A 20,235-nucleotide genomic window follows, 5' to 3' on the forward strand; every position below is an offset into this window, starting at 1 on the left:
TGTGATATCTCGTTTTTTGAGATCTTTAATTTCACTTTGTCCGACAGGTTCTAGTTAAGTGTTTTCTTGATTCAACAGGTCTGGGTGTGGTTAGTGAAACTAACCTCAGGTTTCTACAAATGTGATTAGTCACAGCAACTTTCTTTCTTTTTTTTTTTTTTTTTTTACAAACAGTAGGCCCAGTAGGCGGGTGTGTTTAGTTTTTTCTCTTAATAAATGAAACCATCATTTAGAAAATGTGTTCTATATTTACCCCGGTTTTTAGTGTCTAACAATACTTTTTGTTTGATTTTAAGCATCTACTCTGTCTGACAGTATTGAGCTAGTTATTCTCATTTTTTCCACAGGAAGTAGTAGTACAAATGGCATGTCACAGAAGTTTTAAATGTAAAAATAAACTTAACAACGACCTACAGTCATAGATCTGTGGTTATCAAAGCTTGTTGTTAGCATTAGGTCAAGGCTGTAAGGCAAATTCCTACATGTTTTATATTATTTGCTGATATTGCACAGACTCTGGGAAGCTAAAAGGAACGAGTTGAAGCAGGAGAAACATTTCCCCCATTTATGTTTGTCAAATGCAAACTGAGATTACAATCTGAAACAGTTACGTTGTGAATGGTACAGTTTTAAAGAAAGAGCGATAAAGTATGCAGAGTTGGATATGACAGTGTAGTGCATTAGGAAATACAGCACATACTTACAAAAAAAGCCCACACATGTCTTGAAAGATAAAATAATAACTTGTTTTTGTACCTTTGTGTGAGGAAGTGAATATGAAACTCGACTAACATTACCATATTGAGAATGGGAGGGGAATAAAAAAACTTCTGCTAACTGAATGAGATCTTATCAAATTGGTTCAAGCGTGCTCCCCCCCCCCCCCCCCCCCCCCCCCCAAAAAAAAAAAAACCTAACGGGTTGAGACCACAGCTGTGGATCAGATATAAGCAGCTCTTGCAGTTCACCCACAGATGTGAGGAAGGAAACCTTCCAGAGACTAACAGAAGATGGCCCTGCTTACATTTGCCCTGCTTCTCTCCATCGCTCTCCAAGGCTGTGGTAAGACAATAAAATAAAGTATAGTGATGAGATTAATTAAAGTGAAGGTTATTAATGAAAATTTCTTCCTGTAGCCTTGACTTACAGCAGCGGTGGTTTGGAAAGCGTTCCTGAAGAGTTAAAAGTAAGTGATTTCTCATAGTTAAGCCATGTTTTACATTTAAATCAGGGGTGTCAAACATAAGTGACGGGGGCCAGAATCAGCTCTGCAAGGACTCCAATTCAGTCCACTGGACGGCTTTGGAAAATCTTTTCATGAGTCTTACCCAGTGTTGGTCAAGTTACTTGAAAAAAGTAATCAGTAACTAATTACTGATTAGTTCCCCAAAAAAGTAATCCCGTTACTTTACTGATTACTTATTTTCAAAAGTAATTAATTACTTAGTTACTTTTTAAAAAACACGATTTACAACCTGAAGAGGTGATAAAGCGATAGATCTTTCAGCCCAATTCTACTTTTTCTACATAATCCATCATACAAAATGTAATCAAATGGAAAAGTCTCTTTTTAAAACTTGTTTTATCAGTTTTAATCTTTTAACTTTATGCATCAAACAAAAATAAAATTATATGCACCATTCTCTGACTTGAAGAAATTAATTTAACATTTAAACCTATTTTCTGCACATTCCAGCAGATAAAATAAAATATTTTTTGTGTTTACACTCAGTCTTTCAAATAGATGCAAGTAAAACACAGCAGAAAATAAATAAAGTCAAAGACTAGTGGTCCCTTTGCTCTATTTTCACCTGTAAAGCAGGAGTGGGGTAGGCGGAGGTTTACTTACTTTGAAAAGTAATCAGATTACAGTAGCGCGTTACTGCCCATCTCTGGTCTTACCGCATTGCCTACTAATAAAGGCCTCCTGCATGGCCACTCAAAGTAGACCAAAATAAATAAGTAAAAGACATGAAAGTAAAAGTATGTTGTGTGTTTTTTTCACTACTGACTATAGAAATTTCTAATTTGTTCAATGCGTGAGGTCTTTTATTTACTTCAGCAGCATTTCTTTGTCATGTAGAAAACCTGAGATGAACTGTAGAAATTACATTTCTTTTTCTTATGTTAAAATATCTCAGGCAGTCAATGTGTAGTCTTTAAACTCACAGGAGGGGAAACTTCACTTGTCCGGCCCACTTATGATCAAAGAGGGCTGTATGTGGCCCTCGATGTGAAAAGAGTTGGACATCTGTAATTTAAAATTTAGTAGTAGTTAGTGAAAAGGAAAAAACTCACATAATTTCCCTGAGTACCATGAACATGTTTGCAGACTTTTTCCCTAAAACTCTTTTTTTTTGTGGGGAATTGTAATGACACTATAGGAGTGTGTGATACTTTAGCACTGCTCACAGTGAGGGCAAAAGCAAATGTAAGGGCGCAGTGTTGAGAAGTGAGATTTTCATTTCTTCAAAATGAAGAAGTCTGCTGTTACGCGTCGAGTTATAAAAGGTTGTAAAAGTTTTACCACCTACTTTTGAATCCAGATTGAATAAACTTTAAACCAAACTAAACTGTGCCCACAGCACAGAGATCCCAACAAACCTAGATTTAGGGTATTAATTTATGTTCATCATGTGATTTTGTTTTTCAGACCGGAGATGTTTGCCAAGACTGCACCAAAATATTTGAACTCCTTGTTGACATGCTTTCCAATGCAGACCTGCAGGTGAGTACACCTGGTGCCCGAGGAGCAAACACATTCCTAAATGTTCAAATTTGCTCGCTGATAATGTTATCCACATCTTCCATTCCCATATTAAATATATTATATAAGATTAAAATATGAGACCTGTGGCATGAATAAAGAAAAACTAAATATTTTACATTCCAGGAATTTTTAGTGTAATCTTATCATCTAGAGCACATTTTTCACCTTCGGAGATGTAAATAATCTGTAACCAGTTGTGCATGTCTTAAAAACACACACACCAAACTAAAGGTCACTTCATAGTTTTGGTGGTGAGCCACTTCCTATTTTTTCTAAGAAAAGTTGAAATGAAATTTACCATTCAAATTTTGTTCAGACACACACACACACACACACACACACACACACACACACGACTTCCAAGATCCTCTTTTGATCTAGCCTGATCTGGTTTACAGGCTCCAAAGACAGAAATAAGTTGGGGGTTTTTTTTTTATCACGTATGTTGATAAACATTGATATAAAAGAGGATGTACACATGGAAAGATGCAGAGAAAGATGTTTGGGATTTATTACATAGTATGTGTCTGGAGCTTATGTAGCACAGCAGCATGCTGGTGTGAAGTCAAGCAATGCCTTTATTTAATGAACACAGCAGTATTGTGAACACCCCTTGTTTTCCTTTTTCACACTGACATGGAGTGATGTATATATAAAAAAAGAAACAACACATTAGTGTCTGAATATTTGCGTTTCACCAAACACCGCATTGCTCAGTGTCCACGCTTCACCTTTAAATCGGTTCTGCCGCTACGAAGTAACACCTAAAAAATACCAGCGTTTAATCACATGTCACTGTATCAGTGCACACTGTTAATCTCAAAAAACAAAAATGAACCAAATATCTGTTTAAAAAAAACAAACAAAACTGTCACACAATACTGTGCAAAAGTCTTGAACCACCCCTCGTTTTGTTGTGTTTTGCTGGGGAAAAGGTGCAGTGGTTCATTGCAATGTGTAAGCATACATGGAAATACAGCGTAAGAGACAAAAACAGAGTCTGATTCTAATGAGGTTGAAAGTCAGTATTTGGTATGACCTCCTTTATTCTTCAACACACCCTGAACTGTTTTCGTGTTATCTCTTAATATTCTTATTAGTCTTCAGAAATAGTTCTCCAGGCTTCTTGAAGGACATTCAAAGCTCTTCTTTGGATGTCGGCTGCCTTTTGTTCTGCTCTCTGTCAAGATGATCCCACACTGCTTCAATAATGCTGAGCTCTGAGAGGCCCATCCATTACCATTAGAGGCAGGCACACTACTGGATAAAATGCATCCCCACACAACAGGAGATGCCAGATGGCTGTAAACACTCACTGTTGGATCGCTTTACTGAGCTCCTCTGAAAATGACTTAAACCCAAAATTTTTCAAATGATGATTCATCACTCCATAAGTCCTGTTGCCACTGATTTTCAGTGTAATTTGGTCAACCTTCTCTTGTTATTTCCCTTCCTTAAGAGTGGCTTCCTGACAACCACCCTGTCCACTCAGACTCAATCTCTTGTTAGGCAATGATGAACACTTATCCTCTATTTGTCCAGTTTCCTGAAACTTTTTACGGACACGCTGCACCTGTCTGCCAACCTTTGATTAGGTTGGTGCAAAAATACTACTAATACTAGGGTTTTGATGCTTGAATGCATCATAGGTCAGCATTAAGTGTCTTAACAAGAAAAGGGTTCCTCAAGACTTTTAAATAGTATTATATAGAGGAAAATATGAAAACATAAATAAAAAGTAACATATGCCTTGTTCTCAACCACTACCACATGACACCATAATAAACAAGTCTGGGGAAAAAAAAAACCCTGCTACTGTTAGGCACAAATAGAAAACTGAATAGTATTCATTCAGTTCACTTGTTAACTCTGTGACTGTTAAGATTTTGTACTGAAGCTTTATATCCACAACACTGATTCTGGTTTAGGGCCTCACATAGTATTAATAGGTGGTTAATGAACATGTTGTGATTGGATGAAAGCTAAAGGGGCAGAAGACAGGGGGGCGATCGTGATTGATTGAATCTTTATTTTGAACATGTTGAAAAAGTACAACAAAATAGAATTAAAAGAGACAAATGAACAAAGCAAAACAAAAGGAAAACGAGCAACCAGCGGGGCGATCGTGGCTCAAGAGTTGGGAGTTCGCCTTGTAATTGGAAGGTTGCCAGTTCGAGCCCCGGCTCAGACAGTCTCGGTCGTTGTGTCCTTGGGCGAGACACTTCACCTACCGCCCACTGGTGTTGGCCAGAAGGGCCGATGGCGCGATATGGCAGCCTCGCTTCTGTCAGTCTGCCCCAGGGCAGCTGTGGCTACAACTGTAGCTTGCCTTGCCTTCCACTAGTGTGTGAATGGGTGGATGACTGGGTGTGTCAAGCGCTTTGGGGTCCCTAGGGGGGGGACTAGTAAAAGCACTATACAAATACAGGCCATTTAAATGCATTTTAATAAATCAACAAGTTTATTTATGTAATGTGAAAAAAAAAAATGCCACACCTGCTCTGCTTACTTAGCTGAAGACAAATGGGGCTACCAGTCTTTAAGTCAATATTCTGACTCACCGCTTTATTCTGCACAGAAAAAGATCATGAATGGCATTGAAAGCGTGTGTGCACTCATACACGGTCCAGCTGCCAATCTCTGCAAACAAGAGGTGGAGAAGATGTTCCCACTGGCCATCAATTTTGTTACTTCCATCTTGGTAAGTCTGAGAAGTCCAAAACCAGATGCATCCTTGAGTATGGCATTTCTGACACTGAGAAGTCAGTAAACATGTTTTCCTCTCTTCCACAGAAACCAGCGGAGGTGTGCAAAATCCTCGGGCTCTGCAGCTCTTGTGATAAAGAGCAGATGCTCAGCTATTTTGCCCAGGAGGCCCTTCAGGCTGCTGTGACAAGTGATAATGTGAGTATCTGAAGTTTAGAAAGACACATTGCGGGGAGAAAAAAAAACAAAAAACATTGTGCTGAACTCTTGCCATTTATGTGCCTCAATCAGGTGAAGCCTTCAACCGAATGCTCCTTCTGCACCTTCCTCATCAAGACTTTGGAGGGTTTGCTTCCCAAAGAAAGAACAGAGGTGAAACACGGTTATACCGCACATAAAAACAGTACTTCCTTGTGCTGCACACAGACACTTAAAAGCAATCAGACCACACAGCTGAGAGTAATCACTGCCCGTGGTTTTTTTTTTTTTTTTTTTTTAAACTCTGCTCCTCTTCTACAGGAAGCAGTGGTCAAGCTGCTGGAAGAGATCTGCCATATTCTGCCGGCCTCCTACCGCAACCAGTGTGAGACTGTGATCGACAAGGTCAGCAGGACAGTGCTGGATGCAATACTGGCTTATGCGACCCCGCAGGCCATCTGTCACCTCATGCACTTCTGTAAAGGGGAAGAATCTCTGCTTGTGGGTCAGTTTGTTCTCCCTTGCTTCTATTGCAGTGATTGTGATCGTTTACATAATATGTCATATGTTGGACACAAAATCTCCAGAGACCAGGATGTCCAATAATTTGTCTTGTACATGCTTTATATTTAAAAAAAAAAGTTTAAGTGCAGACCTAATATGGCATAATTATACATTAGTTACAACTGCATCATTCATGCATTACAGTACTTTTTAGGCCCAGGAACTGAGATTTAAATTTGATGCATCCGTCTAATCTGAAAGCACAAATCAAAGTATACAAAACGTCCCTTTAAAGAATTCTCAGTTAGCAAGTGAACTTTCTTCTATCTCCTGCTTTAAACCTGCAGATCCATGCACTCTGACAACATACAGATGCAGAGACGTCAAGACTGCTCTCAAGTGCGGAGTAAGTAAACCTCTATTACAATGAATTCACCCGTTCAGCTTTCAGACACTGCAGTATTACATGCGATGCATGTCTCACTTTGTGCAGACTCTGTTCTACTGCCACAAATTTGCCTGGAAGCCTCTGAACTACAACACAATCTGAAGGATTAAGGTGGGTGTACATTGATTACAGTTTGTGTGAAATCAAAGTAAAAAACATGCAGTCTCAATAACACAACTTCTTTTCAAAGCAGACCCAATAAGAGTCAGCGTGGTGGACGCAGCAGATATTTCATCGAGCACCAAATCTTCATCAGCAGCATTTTAACAGTATTTCACATCCCAATTTGATTTCTTACTGCATACTGTAATTTTTGCATTATATATTCAGCCTGCACAGAGTTATGAAATGCAGAAAACATTGTGTTTAAGTGTCATCTTTACTCCGCTACTGCTACTTCTTGTAGCAGAGTAAATATTACTGGCTCAGAGTTAGATTTCACTTATTGCCTTTGTGCTTTTTTTTTTTTTTTTTTTTTAATATACCAACCATTTCTCAAGTTTCCTGTCTCTTCTTTAATAAAGTGTTTTTGTAGTGTTTCCCAGCTGACTTGTCAACATATCCTTTGCTGTTAAATAGACTTATGTTTGAGATTTAGAAGTCAAATGAGGTAAAAGTGTTTGAGTCGACTGCTGAATGTAGGGTGGGCAGATATTTTAGTCTTTAGTCATCTTCCTACTTTCAAGTCAGCAGTTTGGAAGAAGTAATAAAGCACAAATAGAGACCGGAAGTGTTCGTCTTTACCTCGCAGACAGGATCACTTCTGCTTTATTTAAAAACATGAAAGTGTCATCTACAGCAGCACAGTTTAAAGATGTTGAAGTTAGCCCTTCACATAAAACAAGCACAGCCTGTAAGCACAAAGCAAGGGTGCATTTTATTTCAACAGTTTAAGAGAAAGTCAACAACAAATCACACTCGGAAACGCCAAAGACGGAAACTAGCCTTGGGGTTGTCAGGGTCAAAATGGTAAGTTGTGTACTTTGAGGTAGGGGAAGAGGAAATTTGCAAGAGGAGAAAAGGCACTTTTTTTTTTTTTTTTTTTTTTACCCCCCATGTTTAGCAACTGCTGGCAGACTTAAATGATTTTAAAAAACAAAAACTGAACAAGGGAGGGAGTGCTCCTCAAACACATCGTCCACAGGAGACATGTAAACAGGCTGGTTTCTCTGTACAACACCAACTACTATTTTCTCCATCTGTGGATGAGCGAGAGGAGACAAAGTTTAAAAAGTAGGTTCCTTAATTTAAATAACCAGTGTGACATTAGCCCATCAGCCACAGCATCCTGTTATTGTGATTACATCCTGATGCGTTTGCTGCATGCCTGAAGGAGCACGATGAAAAAATAAAATCTTACCAAACACTGCAACATTAATATATCACTTTAAGCATGCGCCAAGTCTGAATGAACGCAGTCACATAAATGCGACACCTGCATCTCTGTGGGTTGCTCAACTCACAAGACAGCAACCTAGAAATAAATACACTGGACATGGCAAGTTATCCCACCAACTCTTCCACTCGGCGGCAAGATTAAAACAGTCGTCTACAACTGATCTCTCCCTCCCTCTGTCAGAGGTTGTGTGTGAGGGTGCAGATGTCAATAAGCGCAAGTAGTCTTTTGCACAAATGCCAGATATAAAGCCTGCAGGATGACCGTAACTATTGTGGGAGTGTCTGAACAAAGGTGAGGGGAACATTAACCCTCTTTCAGACATGTTTGCCAGATTTGTAGGAGCAATTTAAATCTGTAGTACATGCAACGAGCCACAAGGTGGTGCTACAGGAGTCAGACTAAAAACCTACTTCACTATAATTTTGGGGAACACAGCACCATCTAGCTGCATGATGCAGGCATATTTTAAACCTGCCAATAACCAACACAGGAACATCCAAATGCTGCAAGCCTGAGTTGAATCAGCATTTAGGTGAGAAGTGCAACAGGAAAAGCATTTAAAGGCAAAAACTCCATAAAAGCCTCAGGTTTGAATCTAGCCAGGGTCTGACAATCACACATACATGAACAATCTAGAGTTTTAGCAAAAAAGTGTATCAGTCTCTTTAAAAGAACAGCAGTTATCTCAGAACAGTTTCTCATGGAAACATTTGATTTGTCACAATCATAGCCCACAATGTATGGCATTAAATATGAATACATCGCTTTAAAAACAAATATTTTAAAAGAAAAGCTTCTTTTACAACTTCTGCATTCGATTAACAGCATCTGTACATGCAATATGCGTTTTAGGTAACCTTAAAACTACTAACTGAAGCTGTGCGGTGCTCACATCTTTGTGATGTAGCTTTACTCTTCATGTTCCACTTTCCCATTGAGTTCAGGCGGGACAAACCAGGATAGGCAACAAGATTGGGAAAAGTTTTCAGAATTTAAAAAATAAAATCGACTTGACAAACATTCAGTTGTCCCTCCTTGCTAGTCAAACTTAGGTCCCACATTCAAACACCATCATAAAATATTTAAGTACGGTGTTTCCATGAGATAAAGGCAGCCCCTGCTTAGAGGTGACGGAGCCCAGGTTTCTCTGTAATACACCCAGACTCTGTCTCGGTAATGCCAAGTACTGTGCCTTCATCTTGGTCAGCAGAACGTTGACACATTTAACATCATTTGTAACATTCACATGGTTTTAAAGCCTACAAAATAAATCGAGGTACAGCCCAACATAACCACGAGATCATAGCAGCTTCTGACTTCTCTGTAAAACGTCAGAAAACACTGGCCTGAAGGGACAGCACAAACAAAAATAGAAATAAATAGAAAACTGTAGCGTTTGACCCATCTTTGCCATCAAGAGGTTTATAAAAAAATATATACATTTTTTTTTTTTTTTTTTTTTTTTTTTTTAAAAGGAGTGCAAGTGGAATAGAAGACGTTTCTGTACTGTGTAGTTACCGTCAAGTTAGACAAAACATTTCCACTGATCACTTCTAAAACTACACTGCAGTGAGATTCTGAATTTGAAGGTTGTGGAATACTAGAAGTGTTTTCATTACTGTATGCAAGTATGGTTTTAATATGGAGGTGTCAATAATACCAGATTTGCTGACATACAAATCGGTGCACTCTTTCCATAGGTGTGCCAGGAAACATGATCGCCATTAATTATGCAAAAGAAAAAGAAATGCACCAGAAATTATTTGAATCTGGCCGCAGCGCTTAAACTCTGGTCTTGGCAACTGAACTGAAATAGCCATTTTTTTTTCTCTGCAGGGATGTGTACCAACATGTGGATAAAGGGCATTTTGTATGTAGCAAAGGCTGTCAAAGTGTGGCTGTTTGTGAGAGGACGAATTTTAAAAAGGGAGAAGACTGGAAGAAGGATGACAGATACAAGGCCCATTAAACAGGAGGGGGGTGTTCAGTACATCAGCTTCTTTGGCACCTCCCATGAAAAGACGTCACGACCAAAGTGACCGTAAGCTGCTGTGTGCTGGTAGATGGGCTTCTTCAGGTCAAGATCCCTGAAACAAGAATTAAATAGTGACTCGCCAGCTAAACATTTCTGCTCTTGGTAGTCGGCATCACAAATGCAGTTTGGTTAAAGGAACGGTTTTAACAACATACAATAGCTGAAACTTGTTTAGAGATGTTAAAAACACAAGATTGTAGAGGAATGTTATATCATATAACTCAAATACACATGCCAATGTTTTACCTCATTAACAGACTAGGTTCCATTTTGAGAGTTTTCTGACATTTAGGCCCCAGACCCCAAGAGAGAGGGAATAACGTCTGATTGGGTGAATGCCAGTTTCACTGCTGAAATATAGAGAAGTAAAACCACCTACTTTGTGCCCAATTTCACCTACCAACTACTTGCCAGCTGGTCAAGGAATCCACATTTTTCTCCGTAGTAACCGTAGGCTGCCAGATGCTCAGACCAGTTTCTAGGCCTGTACAGCTAAGGGCTTAGACTACATGACTAGCTTTTTTATGCCTCTTGTTTAAAACCAAATGACAACGATCCTAATAAAACAGAACTAAAGTGCAGGTTTGGTAGCAAAGACCTGATACTGTCACAGAATACCTGACAATAACTCCTGGACGGAGGTCAAAGTTCTTGTTCACAATGTCCAGCAGCTCCCTTTCACTCTTCTGGGAGGTCCCGTAGTGGAAGATTGAGACAGAGAGGGGATGGGAAACACCAATGGCATAGGATACCTAAAACAATTGTTAATCATAAACACATCATTCAAAAATAATGACAGGAGAGACATTTTAACACCAAAGCACTCCACATGTGCTTTAGTACACTGATTATAGTCAAAAAGCTTCTCCAATTCAATTGTGAGTGTGATGATACAGAGCTGATCATTGCTGCAGTTAAGCCCAGGAATAGTGAGCTTACGGACAAGCTGCAGAGACCAGTTAGAACTGCTCACCACTTGATTTGCTTTCCCAATAGAGCAGCATTGAGAACTTTTTAACTGTAGAGTACATTTTACAACACATACTGTACACACTGATCAACAACTCAAGTCTAGGCAGTCACAGAAAATATTTTCTATGCTCTTAGAAAGCACAGGAATCCAATACCAGCAAATGAAAATCCAGAGCAAGATGCAATGATGCATGTACAATGGTAACAGGTTTTTGCAGACAAATTAAATATGAAAACATTAAAAGGTGATTAAACCAACAAGCAGAATTCAATAGACGACAAGCTGGTGCATGACTGTCTACGGGGAGCTGTAAACACTGCTTTTTGTGAGATGTAAAACCATGAATTTGAGTACCTTCAGTTCTAGAGGCAGCTGAGTTTTAAATCCCATTATATGCAGGTTTTAGATTGAGTAAAACTGATATACTGTGTACTCACCTGGACCAAGACACGCTTGCAGAGCCCAGCTTTTACTAGAGATTTGGCCACCCAACGGGCAGCGTAGGCTGCAGAGCGGTCTACCTTTGTGTAGTCCTTCCCAGAAAAAGCTCCACCGCCATGGGCTCCCCAACCCCCGTAAGTATCGACAATAATCTTACGCCCGGTCAGTCCAGCATCACCCTGCCAGAAGTAAAGGTGGAGGTATTAGTCCATTAAATCTCACTAGAAAGTTTAATTACCTTAGTGTGACAGCATGGCTGCCTTCAAAAGGTTTACAGCTTTTGTTTCACCTGTGGTCCTCCAATGACAAAGCGCCCACTGGGCTGCAGGTGGTAGATTGTCTCATCGTCAAGAAACCCGCTGGGAACCACGGCTTTCACCACCCGCTCCTTCAGAGAGCAACGCATCTCATCCAAACCTACGGCCTCATCGTGTTGCACAGAGATCACAATTGTGTGGACGCGCAGAGGTACCATGGCTCCTCTATCCTGCCTGTACAGAACAGTCACCTGAGGGAGAAAACAAAGACAGGTGATGGCTCCAGCTAGTATGATCACAGGCTTGAACAAACGTAAGCAAAACAGTTTGCAGGAACATCTGCAATAATAATGACATGCATCTGTATTTACCACAAATATTTTCACTGCCTGTGGCTAAAGCATTGATAGTTAATGTGAGGATGTCTTTTAGCTAACAGTATCTTTCCAAAAACAGCATAAAAACCCACAACACAAATCTTCATTTCTTGCAGAGCTCCCAAAATGTAGGACAGACAGTATTGTCCAATTTTATCTGAACTATAAATATAAATTGTATAAATAATAATAATAATAATAATAATAATAATAATAATACTTTATTGATCCCCATGGGGAAATTACTTGTTTTTCTCTGCATTTGACCCATTCACTCAGTGAAGCAGTGGGCAGCCCACTAAGCAGGCGCCCGGGGAGCAGTGTGTAGGGACGGTACCTTGCTCAGGGGTACCTCAGGGTAGCCGTTAAGTGGATTCGAACCGCCGACCTTCCGATCATGGGGCGACCACTTTACCTACTGAGCTATCCCTGCTGATGTAGCTTCTGTGTTTGAAAAGTGAAACCTGTGCACAAAAGCTTTAAATCTGCAATGTTTTTAAGGTCCACCAGGTGGAGATACCTGCAGCTGGCCTATGGGAGGACTGCTTTCTTTTTTCACATTGCTTTTCTGGTCTTTCTCCTTTAGATAACAGTAGTGGGGAAATGAGGGATTAGGGGGAAAGACATGCAGCAGTGAACCTTTGATTGGAGTTGAACTCGGGCTGTTGCGTTTAGCTTTTCAACACAGTCACCTGCTTACTATGCAAGATAAACTGATGCACAGGAAAGACTAAGAGTCAACATGTTCAAGTGAGAATGTACTCTTTACAAGTCAGTTTTGTAAACTGTCTTAACACATCCCATCAGAAAGGAGGATAATCCATGGCATGACTTGTCTACCAAGTTGTTAGCCAATGAGTGTGCAGTTTCACAGTCAAACCCTCTCTCCTCACATCAGGTTTTACTACAAAAAAAAAAAAAAAAAAAAAAAAAATTATTTTGAGGCTTCAAAGCTGGACTTCCAGAACTAATGAGTGGCATCATGGTAGCTACATCCACCCATCCAACTTTTACACCGTCTGTGTGAGTGAAACTTTATAAACTGCATCAAAAATGTACAAGAGTCAACAGCAAATGCACCAAAACAGGAACAGAGGGCACCAAGCACTTTAAACACAGAATATAAAATATTACCATTCATTATTTATACACAGTATTAAGATTTCCCTTTTACAGCATGTCAAAGCAGGAACTCAACATTCAAACCACACTTAAATCTGCAAATACTGTCTAAATTATTCAGTACAGTCAGAAATAGGGTTTGTGGAGCAGGGAAATTATTTTACTGCTATTGCTAAATAATTGTCATCATTACCATTGCATTAATAATACAATCTGGAGTTTATATTGCATTCAGGGGTTGAACAGTGTGTCTTTCAGAAAGGCTAAAAGTAACAGGACAGGAAACAGGCTTGGAGAGTTTTGCAGAAGTGGAAGTTATTTTGAGCAGCAGGCTAAGACGAGGCTTTAACAATGTAACAGATAGCTTTAAGAAGGCCTTAAGCAGTTATGACTATTTTATACACAATGCATATCTGTGCTTATTAAAGAGTTGGAGCTCGGTCAATTAATTGGGGGTCGGAAGCTTTGTTCGGCGCGATGTTCGGACAATCTATTGTGCAAGTGACTTGGAGCCATAGAAGGAATTGCAATACATGCTTACAAAACACTTATATATCAGATCATTTTATATTAAGCTTTTAAGTAGAGGTTCTTGGTTAAAACATTTATTTAGTAGAAGACATACACATAGTCTCAGTGAGCCTCTGGTCTGGTAAAAGGTCAGAAGTGCAACAGGTGAATTGAGAAAGAGCATTTGAGGACGAGACACAGACAGTAGGTGAAGAGGTGACACAAAGAGCATGTGAGGTCAACACATACACACACATTAGTTAGATTTATTTAGAGGAGAGATTAGTCATGTCTGGTTGTAACTGCAAAAGTGTCTCGGCAAGAAAGAGGAACAATTCACTTTAAGATAAGAAAGGAAAATACCAGCCATGAAAATAGAAGATGATCTTCTGGGTTAAAAGTCTGATCTATGTATAAAATGTATCTGTGACGCATGAAGGGGCGTCAGTAAATCAAACCCTGATGCTATAAAATATCTGTTCATGCTTTGATTGAGTCGAGGACTACTGGCTGTCTGCGTACAGAGTGTCTTCCCACACGTGTGTTCATTAAAAATCATCGTTTGACCAAGAGCTTCTGGACCATGGGTGGTGTGTACTCTCCTTCCTCAATTGTGAACCTTAACAGGTTACAGCCAATTACCAACTAACCATAAGTGTACAAACTGAAGAGGAGGAAAAACAAAAGCCGAACAAAGGAAGGAAATAAACAAACTTAGCTTCCACCTACACTTATAACTTAAAGAACTGGCTCCAAACTGTAAATATACTTTGACCACATACCTGAGTCTTGGAATCGGGGCGGAGCCAGGGCAGCTCTCCATTTCTGCGCAATTCAGCCATCTTGGCATTGAGCTTGTGAGCCAGGACAATGGTAAGCGGCATGCACTCCTCTGTCTCATCAGTGGCATACCCAAACATCAGACCCTGCCACAGTTGCAGTCATGTGTCAAATCATTAAATGATTTACCAAATCATTAAAGTACATTACTGCTACATTTCTGGCTTCAGTTACTTGGCTCTAGACAAAATGTAAGAATCAGCTGACCTGATCACCGGCTCCGACATCCTCCTCTTTGCGATCCAGGTGAACGCCCTGGGCAATGTCAGGGGACTGCTGCTCCAAAGCCACCAGCACATTGCAAGTCTTGTAATCAAAGCCTATAAATCCCCCAAAATAAGCCTCAGTAAAATGTTTCAGCTTATCATTATACGTCAAAATAAAGTAGTATTAGGACAAATTTTGCATCTACTGAATTTGTCACTATGTGCAAACAAGATCTGTAGACCAACTATAGTTGATAATAATTTTAAAAAAAGTTCAAGAATCTTTCAGCCTACGTCCATGATATCAGTGGCATTAAGCCAGAGTGGTGGCATAAGTCTTTTTATGAAAGGGTAATAATCAGACTTCAAGATTTACTGTAATTTTCTCCAAGAGAGAAGAGAGTTACCATTACTTTTCTTTCTTTGGCCTTTTGGATACAACTGCACACATTTGAACCGGAGCTAAACTCACAGCTAGCTGATCTTACCTTTCGAAGAGTCGTTATAGCCAATATGTTTAATTGTGTCCCTGACAACCTTCTGGTAGTCCACATTAGCCCTTGAGGTGATTTCCCCAGCCAACAGGATCATCCCAGTCTTGGCAACAGTTTCTGAGGACAAAAAACAAAACAATATGCAGTGAAAGCAATGAAAATGGCCTGAAGAAAATGCAGTTCATTAACAACTGTTGCCATGTCTGCACCTAAACCCCACCCTAGGGCAGAACTCTGAAAGCACATGATAGATCATTTGAATACAAGCCCCTAAAAACAACATTTTAAGAAAGTACATTTTCAGACTGGTATTGTTTCAGAGATTTGTAACATGCCCAATTTTGCATAGATATGGTTCAACAGTGGATCATGTGCCATAGTTAAAAAAAAGAAAAAAGAAAAAAAAAGAAGAAAAAAAAAAAGCCTTTATGGTTGCCCTGCCTCTTTGACTTACCACATGCTACTTTGGCATCAGGATCTTGTCTGAGGTGTGCATCCAACACGGCATCGCTGATTTGGTCACAGATTTTATCTGTGGAGCAAAATAAGCACAACAGTTTAATGCGATTCCTTAGTTTGGTTGGTAAAATGACGATAACAGCTGATATTTTACTTCATAATTAAATGAATGAAACATTAAATTATGCATATTATAAAAAGCCAAGTCTCAAATTAATAATTACGATCATTAAGAGAAGGTTTTACACTTCTTGCCACTTAAGACTGGATAATGACTAGTTTTCAATCAATTGTAACAAAAGCAAAAATCATTTCAATACAGAACAGATGCAAAGATATTTGTGCTTGCCCTTTCATGATGTAGTTTCCACATTTGATTGCTTGAATGCATAGAAATTGAAACCCATAGCCTAAACTCCATATCCACATATTTGGAGGCCTTTAACTATAGTATAAGACCAACCATAGTGTGTTGGTCTTCAACTTCAACATTTCCAAAAAACAAATTTTAGAACCGGTGTGACAGGATTTACAAACAGACTATTCAGCTTTCAGGTTGTTGAAGCAGTTTTTCTTCCCTTCTAACTGCAAAGGCTGTAAACGGGACTACTTTGCCCTCAGAGTTGAGCACTAGCCCCTGCAGTGCCTATATTTAGGAGTACTGGTAAGCCTATTATCTGTTGCAACAGAGCTGTCCCAGTATGAGACTGAGAACTGCAGCACACTGTGTCCCAAGCTGCTCAATAATTCTTCAATTAAAGCATGCAAGACCTCAGTTTTGGCTTCTTGTAAGTCTTTTCACTGAAAAGATTTAACTAGTCTTGTCACAGCGTTTTTAATGATGGCTTAAGTGCTCTAGTAAGCCCTTACAGTGAATTAGCCAACACAAAAGCAGTCCTGCCACAGGCCCGAGCCTCATTAAGCTTATTAAGTTAGGTTTTTGTTTGAGCTGTTTAGGAGAGGTGTCAGTGTGCGACTTGAAAAGTGGCGATAAAGCAGGACAAATCAACTCTTAAACATCTCCGACAAATTAAGCATTATTATCTGTCTGAACTTATGATATGATGCAGTGCTAAAAGGTAGCCAAGGGTCCTAAATAACCACAAATTTGCGTGTATTGCCAACACCCCCAACGGGATAAAACATCTGACTGCTGACGGAGAGATGGGGTGGATGTGATTGACAAGCACCAACAGTCCGGGATAACGTGGTGTTAGCATACCAGCTAGCCGCCATGCAGCTAGCATGCAACAGTGACTTTGAGCTTTCAAATAAACTATTCCCTTAACTTCTAAGGAGTATAAATGATTACAGGTAGAGTCTGTAAGGTATGTGGGAAACTTTACATTTTGTATAAACTGTTTAACAGTCCACAAAACAGAAGCCGAGCAGGCCATTCTTTCATTCATGTTTTTTGAGTTAAAACGTTCTAAATATCAGTTTTATTCAGCTTTAGAGTTTAGCCGAAATTAGACTGCTCCAGCCAGTGTAACTTTTATCCCTTTCCCTTTTAAAACAACCTTTACATTCACTTAAATCACGTCGTGTCCTCTTCTTTGTGTCCCTTTTACTTAATATTCCCTGACTTTACTGTTCAAAAGTAAATTAAACAAGCCACTGAAATTATTATTTCTAGCTTTTCCATAAACTCCACTCAGACATGCCAAGCTAGCAGCGGTACCCAACCTTGTTTGACAGGATGCTAAGCTAATTATTATGGTCAAGGAGGAGGAGGGAGGAAACTACCTCACAGACAGGGAATGGCACGTTAAAACTTACCGGGGTGTCCTTCTCCAACTGACTCAGAAGAGAAGAGGAAGCAGTCTTCATCGTAAACCGAGCTGCTGTTGTTAATGAAACCGTTCATCTGGTAGTTCATTTTAGCCACTCTTAGCTTACAAGCTAGCCGACTATATACCCACTACACAGCTTTAATAGAAAACCGGGAGACACGTTTTACACCTTCACTAGGGTCACCTGCTTCTCTCACACATACACACAAAGCGACAACCACAGTTAAAGTTCAGGGAAAACAGGACGGACCAGACAGCTGAATTTATGGTCTGCACGAATTTCCTCAGACCCCTCAAATCATTGCTCTGCAGCCAATGTTATTGTTGAGCACAGACCATGTGGTGCTCATGGGCGTGTTCATACCAAGAGCTAAACGCCAAATGGCGCTGAAGACAAATTGCTCAAGTGACTCAAGTGAACCCTGAGATCTGCTGCACGCTGTGTTTCGTTGTGTTTAGTATTTGGAAAGCAGTTTCCAACGTTTGTGACAAGATGTTATGGTCTAGAATGTGGAAATACAAAAATAAGAACCCTAATAAACCATGATTGCACTATTAAAATATATGCCATGAGAGGGATTAATTTATTGCGCGATTGTAAATACGTAAAGGATAAATTTCCACTGTACTGTGTGCAAAGTGTTTTCATTTTTTTTTTATATTTGTACTGAAAACATTATGAGATGTGCAAAGAGAATAGGAAGATGTCAAACAGTTTTTTGGGAAAATTACAATTTTTGTAATACCCTCTGCACACCAGCACAATGGATTTAAATCAAACAATTAACATGTGATTCAAGTAGAGACTTTCAGATTTAATTAAAGGGGTTTAGCAAATGTATTGCATTAACTGTTTAGAAAGTACAGCCACTTTCAGAGGCTCAAATGCAACTGAGCAATTGACTGACAAGCAGTTTCATGGCCATGTGATGTCTTTCCCCCGATAATTCACAAAAAAATTAAGCAGATAAGTTGATTCTAACAGAGGTGTGGACTCGAGTCACATGACTTGGACTCGAGTCAGACTCGAGTCATTAATTTTATGACTTTAGACTTGACTTGAAAAAATGTTCTCAGACTTGTGACTTGACTTGGACTTTTACACCAATGACTTGGGACTTGAATTGGACTTGAACCGGTTTACTTGAAAAGACTTGATATTTTACCCCAAATATAAAATTTAACATGCATATTATATAGAGATTGAAAATGTGACGTCATTCACGGGTAGAACCGCAAAGGATTCTGGGAACTCGTGGCAAGCGGTACTAGCGCACGCAGGCTTTCAATTAAAATCAGTTACACAGCGATAAAAAGAAACACAAAAATGTCAAGAAGCTGTTGTATTATTAACTGCAATAGCCGGTCGCATGACAGCCACGGGAAGCCGACGGGTAAAGAGATCGGTTGTTATCGGATTACGTCGTTGAAGAGAAATTGTTCGAGCCATGTTTCCGAAGTAACAAAGACGCGACTGGATTGCAGCCATTCAAAGACCAAATATAACGTCCCAGAACACTCCAGCTCACAGGTTAGTCTGCTCCAAGCATTTACACGAAGGTCAGTCTGCTGTTGTAGTTAATGCGTCATTTTCATAACATAATTGGTGATATAGGTTACAAGCAAGTCTGGCGCTGAACAGAAATTGTCGCGCTATGCTTCTTTGTTTATTGTGCATAAATAGTAAATTATCCTGACACAATATTGCGTTTCGCTTCTGTTATTATGGTACACTGATAAAAACATATACTTTTATTCACAGGATAAAACAGGTTTTTTGTATCACTAATTGCCCAGTACGATTACAGCATACAATATTGTTGTCACTGCTACATTTCTGTGATGCTACCAGAAATTATTTCCACTACTAATTAATTACCGTTGAGCTCAAAGGTCCTATTAATAAACGGTTAACGAATGTGTATTTATGAAGACGATTTGTGAGACTGGTAAACTTATGATACGTACGATGGTCTTTCGTTCTACACGGTGCATTTCAAGGTCCTGCACCCATCCGTCGGTAAACTGTACCTGGGCTTGTTGCAGTGACCTGAAGTTACTAAACTTCATGAGTGTGTGCACTCACTCCAAGAAGCGTATAATTATAAATATGCATATAAATATGCTAAGATGAGATAGCTGACTTCATCCAACTAGCAAATGTTGTCCAGGCTACGTTGGTGATACAGTTTTTTTTAATGTGTATGATATTTTTGTCATGCGATTTTAAAGCCGGTCCTACAACCGCATCCAAGAATAACATGCAGCTTATCACAGAACTGTCGGTGAAAATTATTCTTGGAGCTAGGTTTAATTGAGCTGCATTTTAAAGAGGTGCAATTTCACAATTTGTGTATATTTTCTAAGTTCACTATTTTGTCATGTGTTGAGAAAAACACAGATTTTAAAATTACATGGTCTAATATTTACATTTAGCATAACTGCAACATTATTTTTTCGTTTTGTTTTTTTTAAAGACTCGAAAGGACTTGAAATTCAAAGTTTCAGACTTGTGACTTGACTCGGACTTTTACACCAGTGACTTGAGACTCGACTCTGACTTGCCTGACATTACTTGAGACTTGACTTGAGACTTGAGGATAAAGACTTGAGACTTACTTGAGACTTGCAAAACAATGACTTGGTCCCACCTCTGGATTCTAAGCATCCAACCTTTGGTAGCTTTCCACTGGAACACTCAAT

The 20,235-nt window shown here is 39.4% G+C and overlaps 2 protein-coding genes across 4 annotated transcripts; one reads left to right on the plus strand and one right to left on the minus strand.

The window, feature by feature from the left end:
- The first annotated feature begins 953 nt into the window (after positions 1-953).
- Positions 954-7,100, plus strand: sftpba (surfactant protein Ba). 3 transcript variants are annotated; one of them, XM_085413815.1, is made up of 10 exons: positions 954-1,062; positions 1,137-1,186; positions 2,654-2,728; positions 5,349-5,471; positions 5,564-5,674; positions 5,768-5,848; positions 5,996-6,179; positions 6,526-6,584; positions 6,672-6,737; positions 6,820-7,100. In XM_085413815.1, the coding sequence occupies exons 1-9, from the start codon at positions 1,011-1,013 to the stop codon at positions 6,726-6,728; spliced, it is 792 nt and encodes a 263-aa protein (XP_085269941.1). In that variant the 5' UTR covers positions 954-1,010; the 3' UTR covers positions 6,729-6,737; positions 6,820-7,100. The 3 variants fall into 3 exon arrangements, with proteins under 3 accessions (XP_085269941.1, XP_085269939.1, XP_085269940.1); XM_085413813.1 differs by having other exon boundaries at positions 5,768-6,179; XM_085413814.1 differs by having other exon boundaries at positions 954-1,059; positions 5,768-6,179.
- Positions 7,101-8,933: 1,833 nt separating this feature from the next.
- mat2aa (methionine adenosyltransferase 2Aa) lies at positions 8,934-17,847 on the minus strand. Its single transcript, XM_085413812.1, has 9 exons — positions 17,519-17,847; positions 15,735-15,812; positions 15,275-15,397; positions 14,788-14,900; positions 14,523-14,666; positions 11,764-11,982; positions 11,471-11,653; positions 10,679-10,812; positions 8,934-10,112 (listed from the first exon to the last, which is right to left on the minus strand). Exons 1-9 carry the CDS (start codon positions 17,616-17,618, stop codon positions 10,010-10,012), a joined length of 1,197 nt encoding a protein of 398 aa, XP_085269938.1. The 5' UTR covers positions 17,619-17,847; the 3' UTR covers positions 8,934-10,009.
- Between the last annotated feature and the right edge of the window lie 2,388 nt (positions 17,848-20,235).

Source organism: Rhamphochromis longiceps, linkage group LG7 (assembly GCF_057381845.1).
Source record: "Rhamphochromis longiceps isolate RC_006_pf linkage group LG7, R_longiceps_female_GT1.1, whole genome shotgun sequence".
In the NCBI taxonomy this organism is placed as follows: Eukaryota; Metazoa; Chordata; class Actinopteri; order Cichliformes; family Cichlidae; genus Rhamphochromis; species Rhamphochromis longiceps.

Bases quoted from the DNA above. Each gene is read 5' to 3' on its own strand.
- sftpba (XM_085413813.1), top strand. From the start codon at position 1,011: ATGGCCCTGCTTACATTTGCCCTGCTTCTCTCCATCGCTCTCCAAGGC. The intron at 1,187-2,653 runs GTAAGTGATTTC...TTTGTTTTTCAG, and splicing joins GCGTTCCTGAAGAGTTAAAA to ACCGGAGATGTTTGCCAAGA. The intron at 6,180-6,525 runs GTCAGTTTGTTC...TTAAACCTGCAG, and splicing joins GGAAGAATCTCTGCTTGTGG to ATCCATGCACTCTGACAACA.
- mat2aa (XM_085413812.1), bottom strand. From the start codon at position 17,618: ATGAACTACCAGATGAACGGTTTCATTAACAACAGCAGCTCGGTTTAC. The intron at 15,813-17,518 runs GTAAGTTTTAAC...TTTGCTCCACAG, and splicing joins AGTTGGAGAAGGACACCCCG to ATAAAATCTGTGACCAAATC. The intron at 15,398-15,734 runs GTAAGTCAAAGA...TTTTGTCCTCAG, and splicing joins TGATGCCAAAGTAGCATGTG to AAACTGTTGCCAAGACTGGG.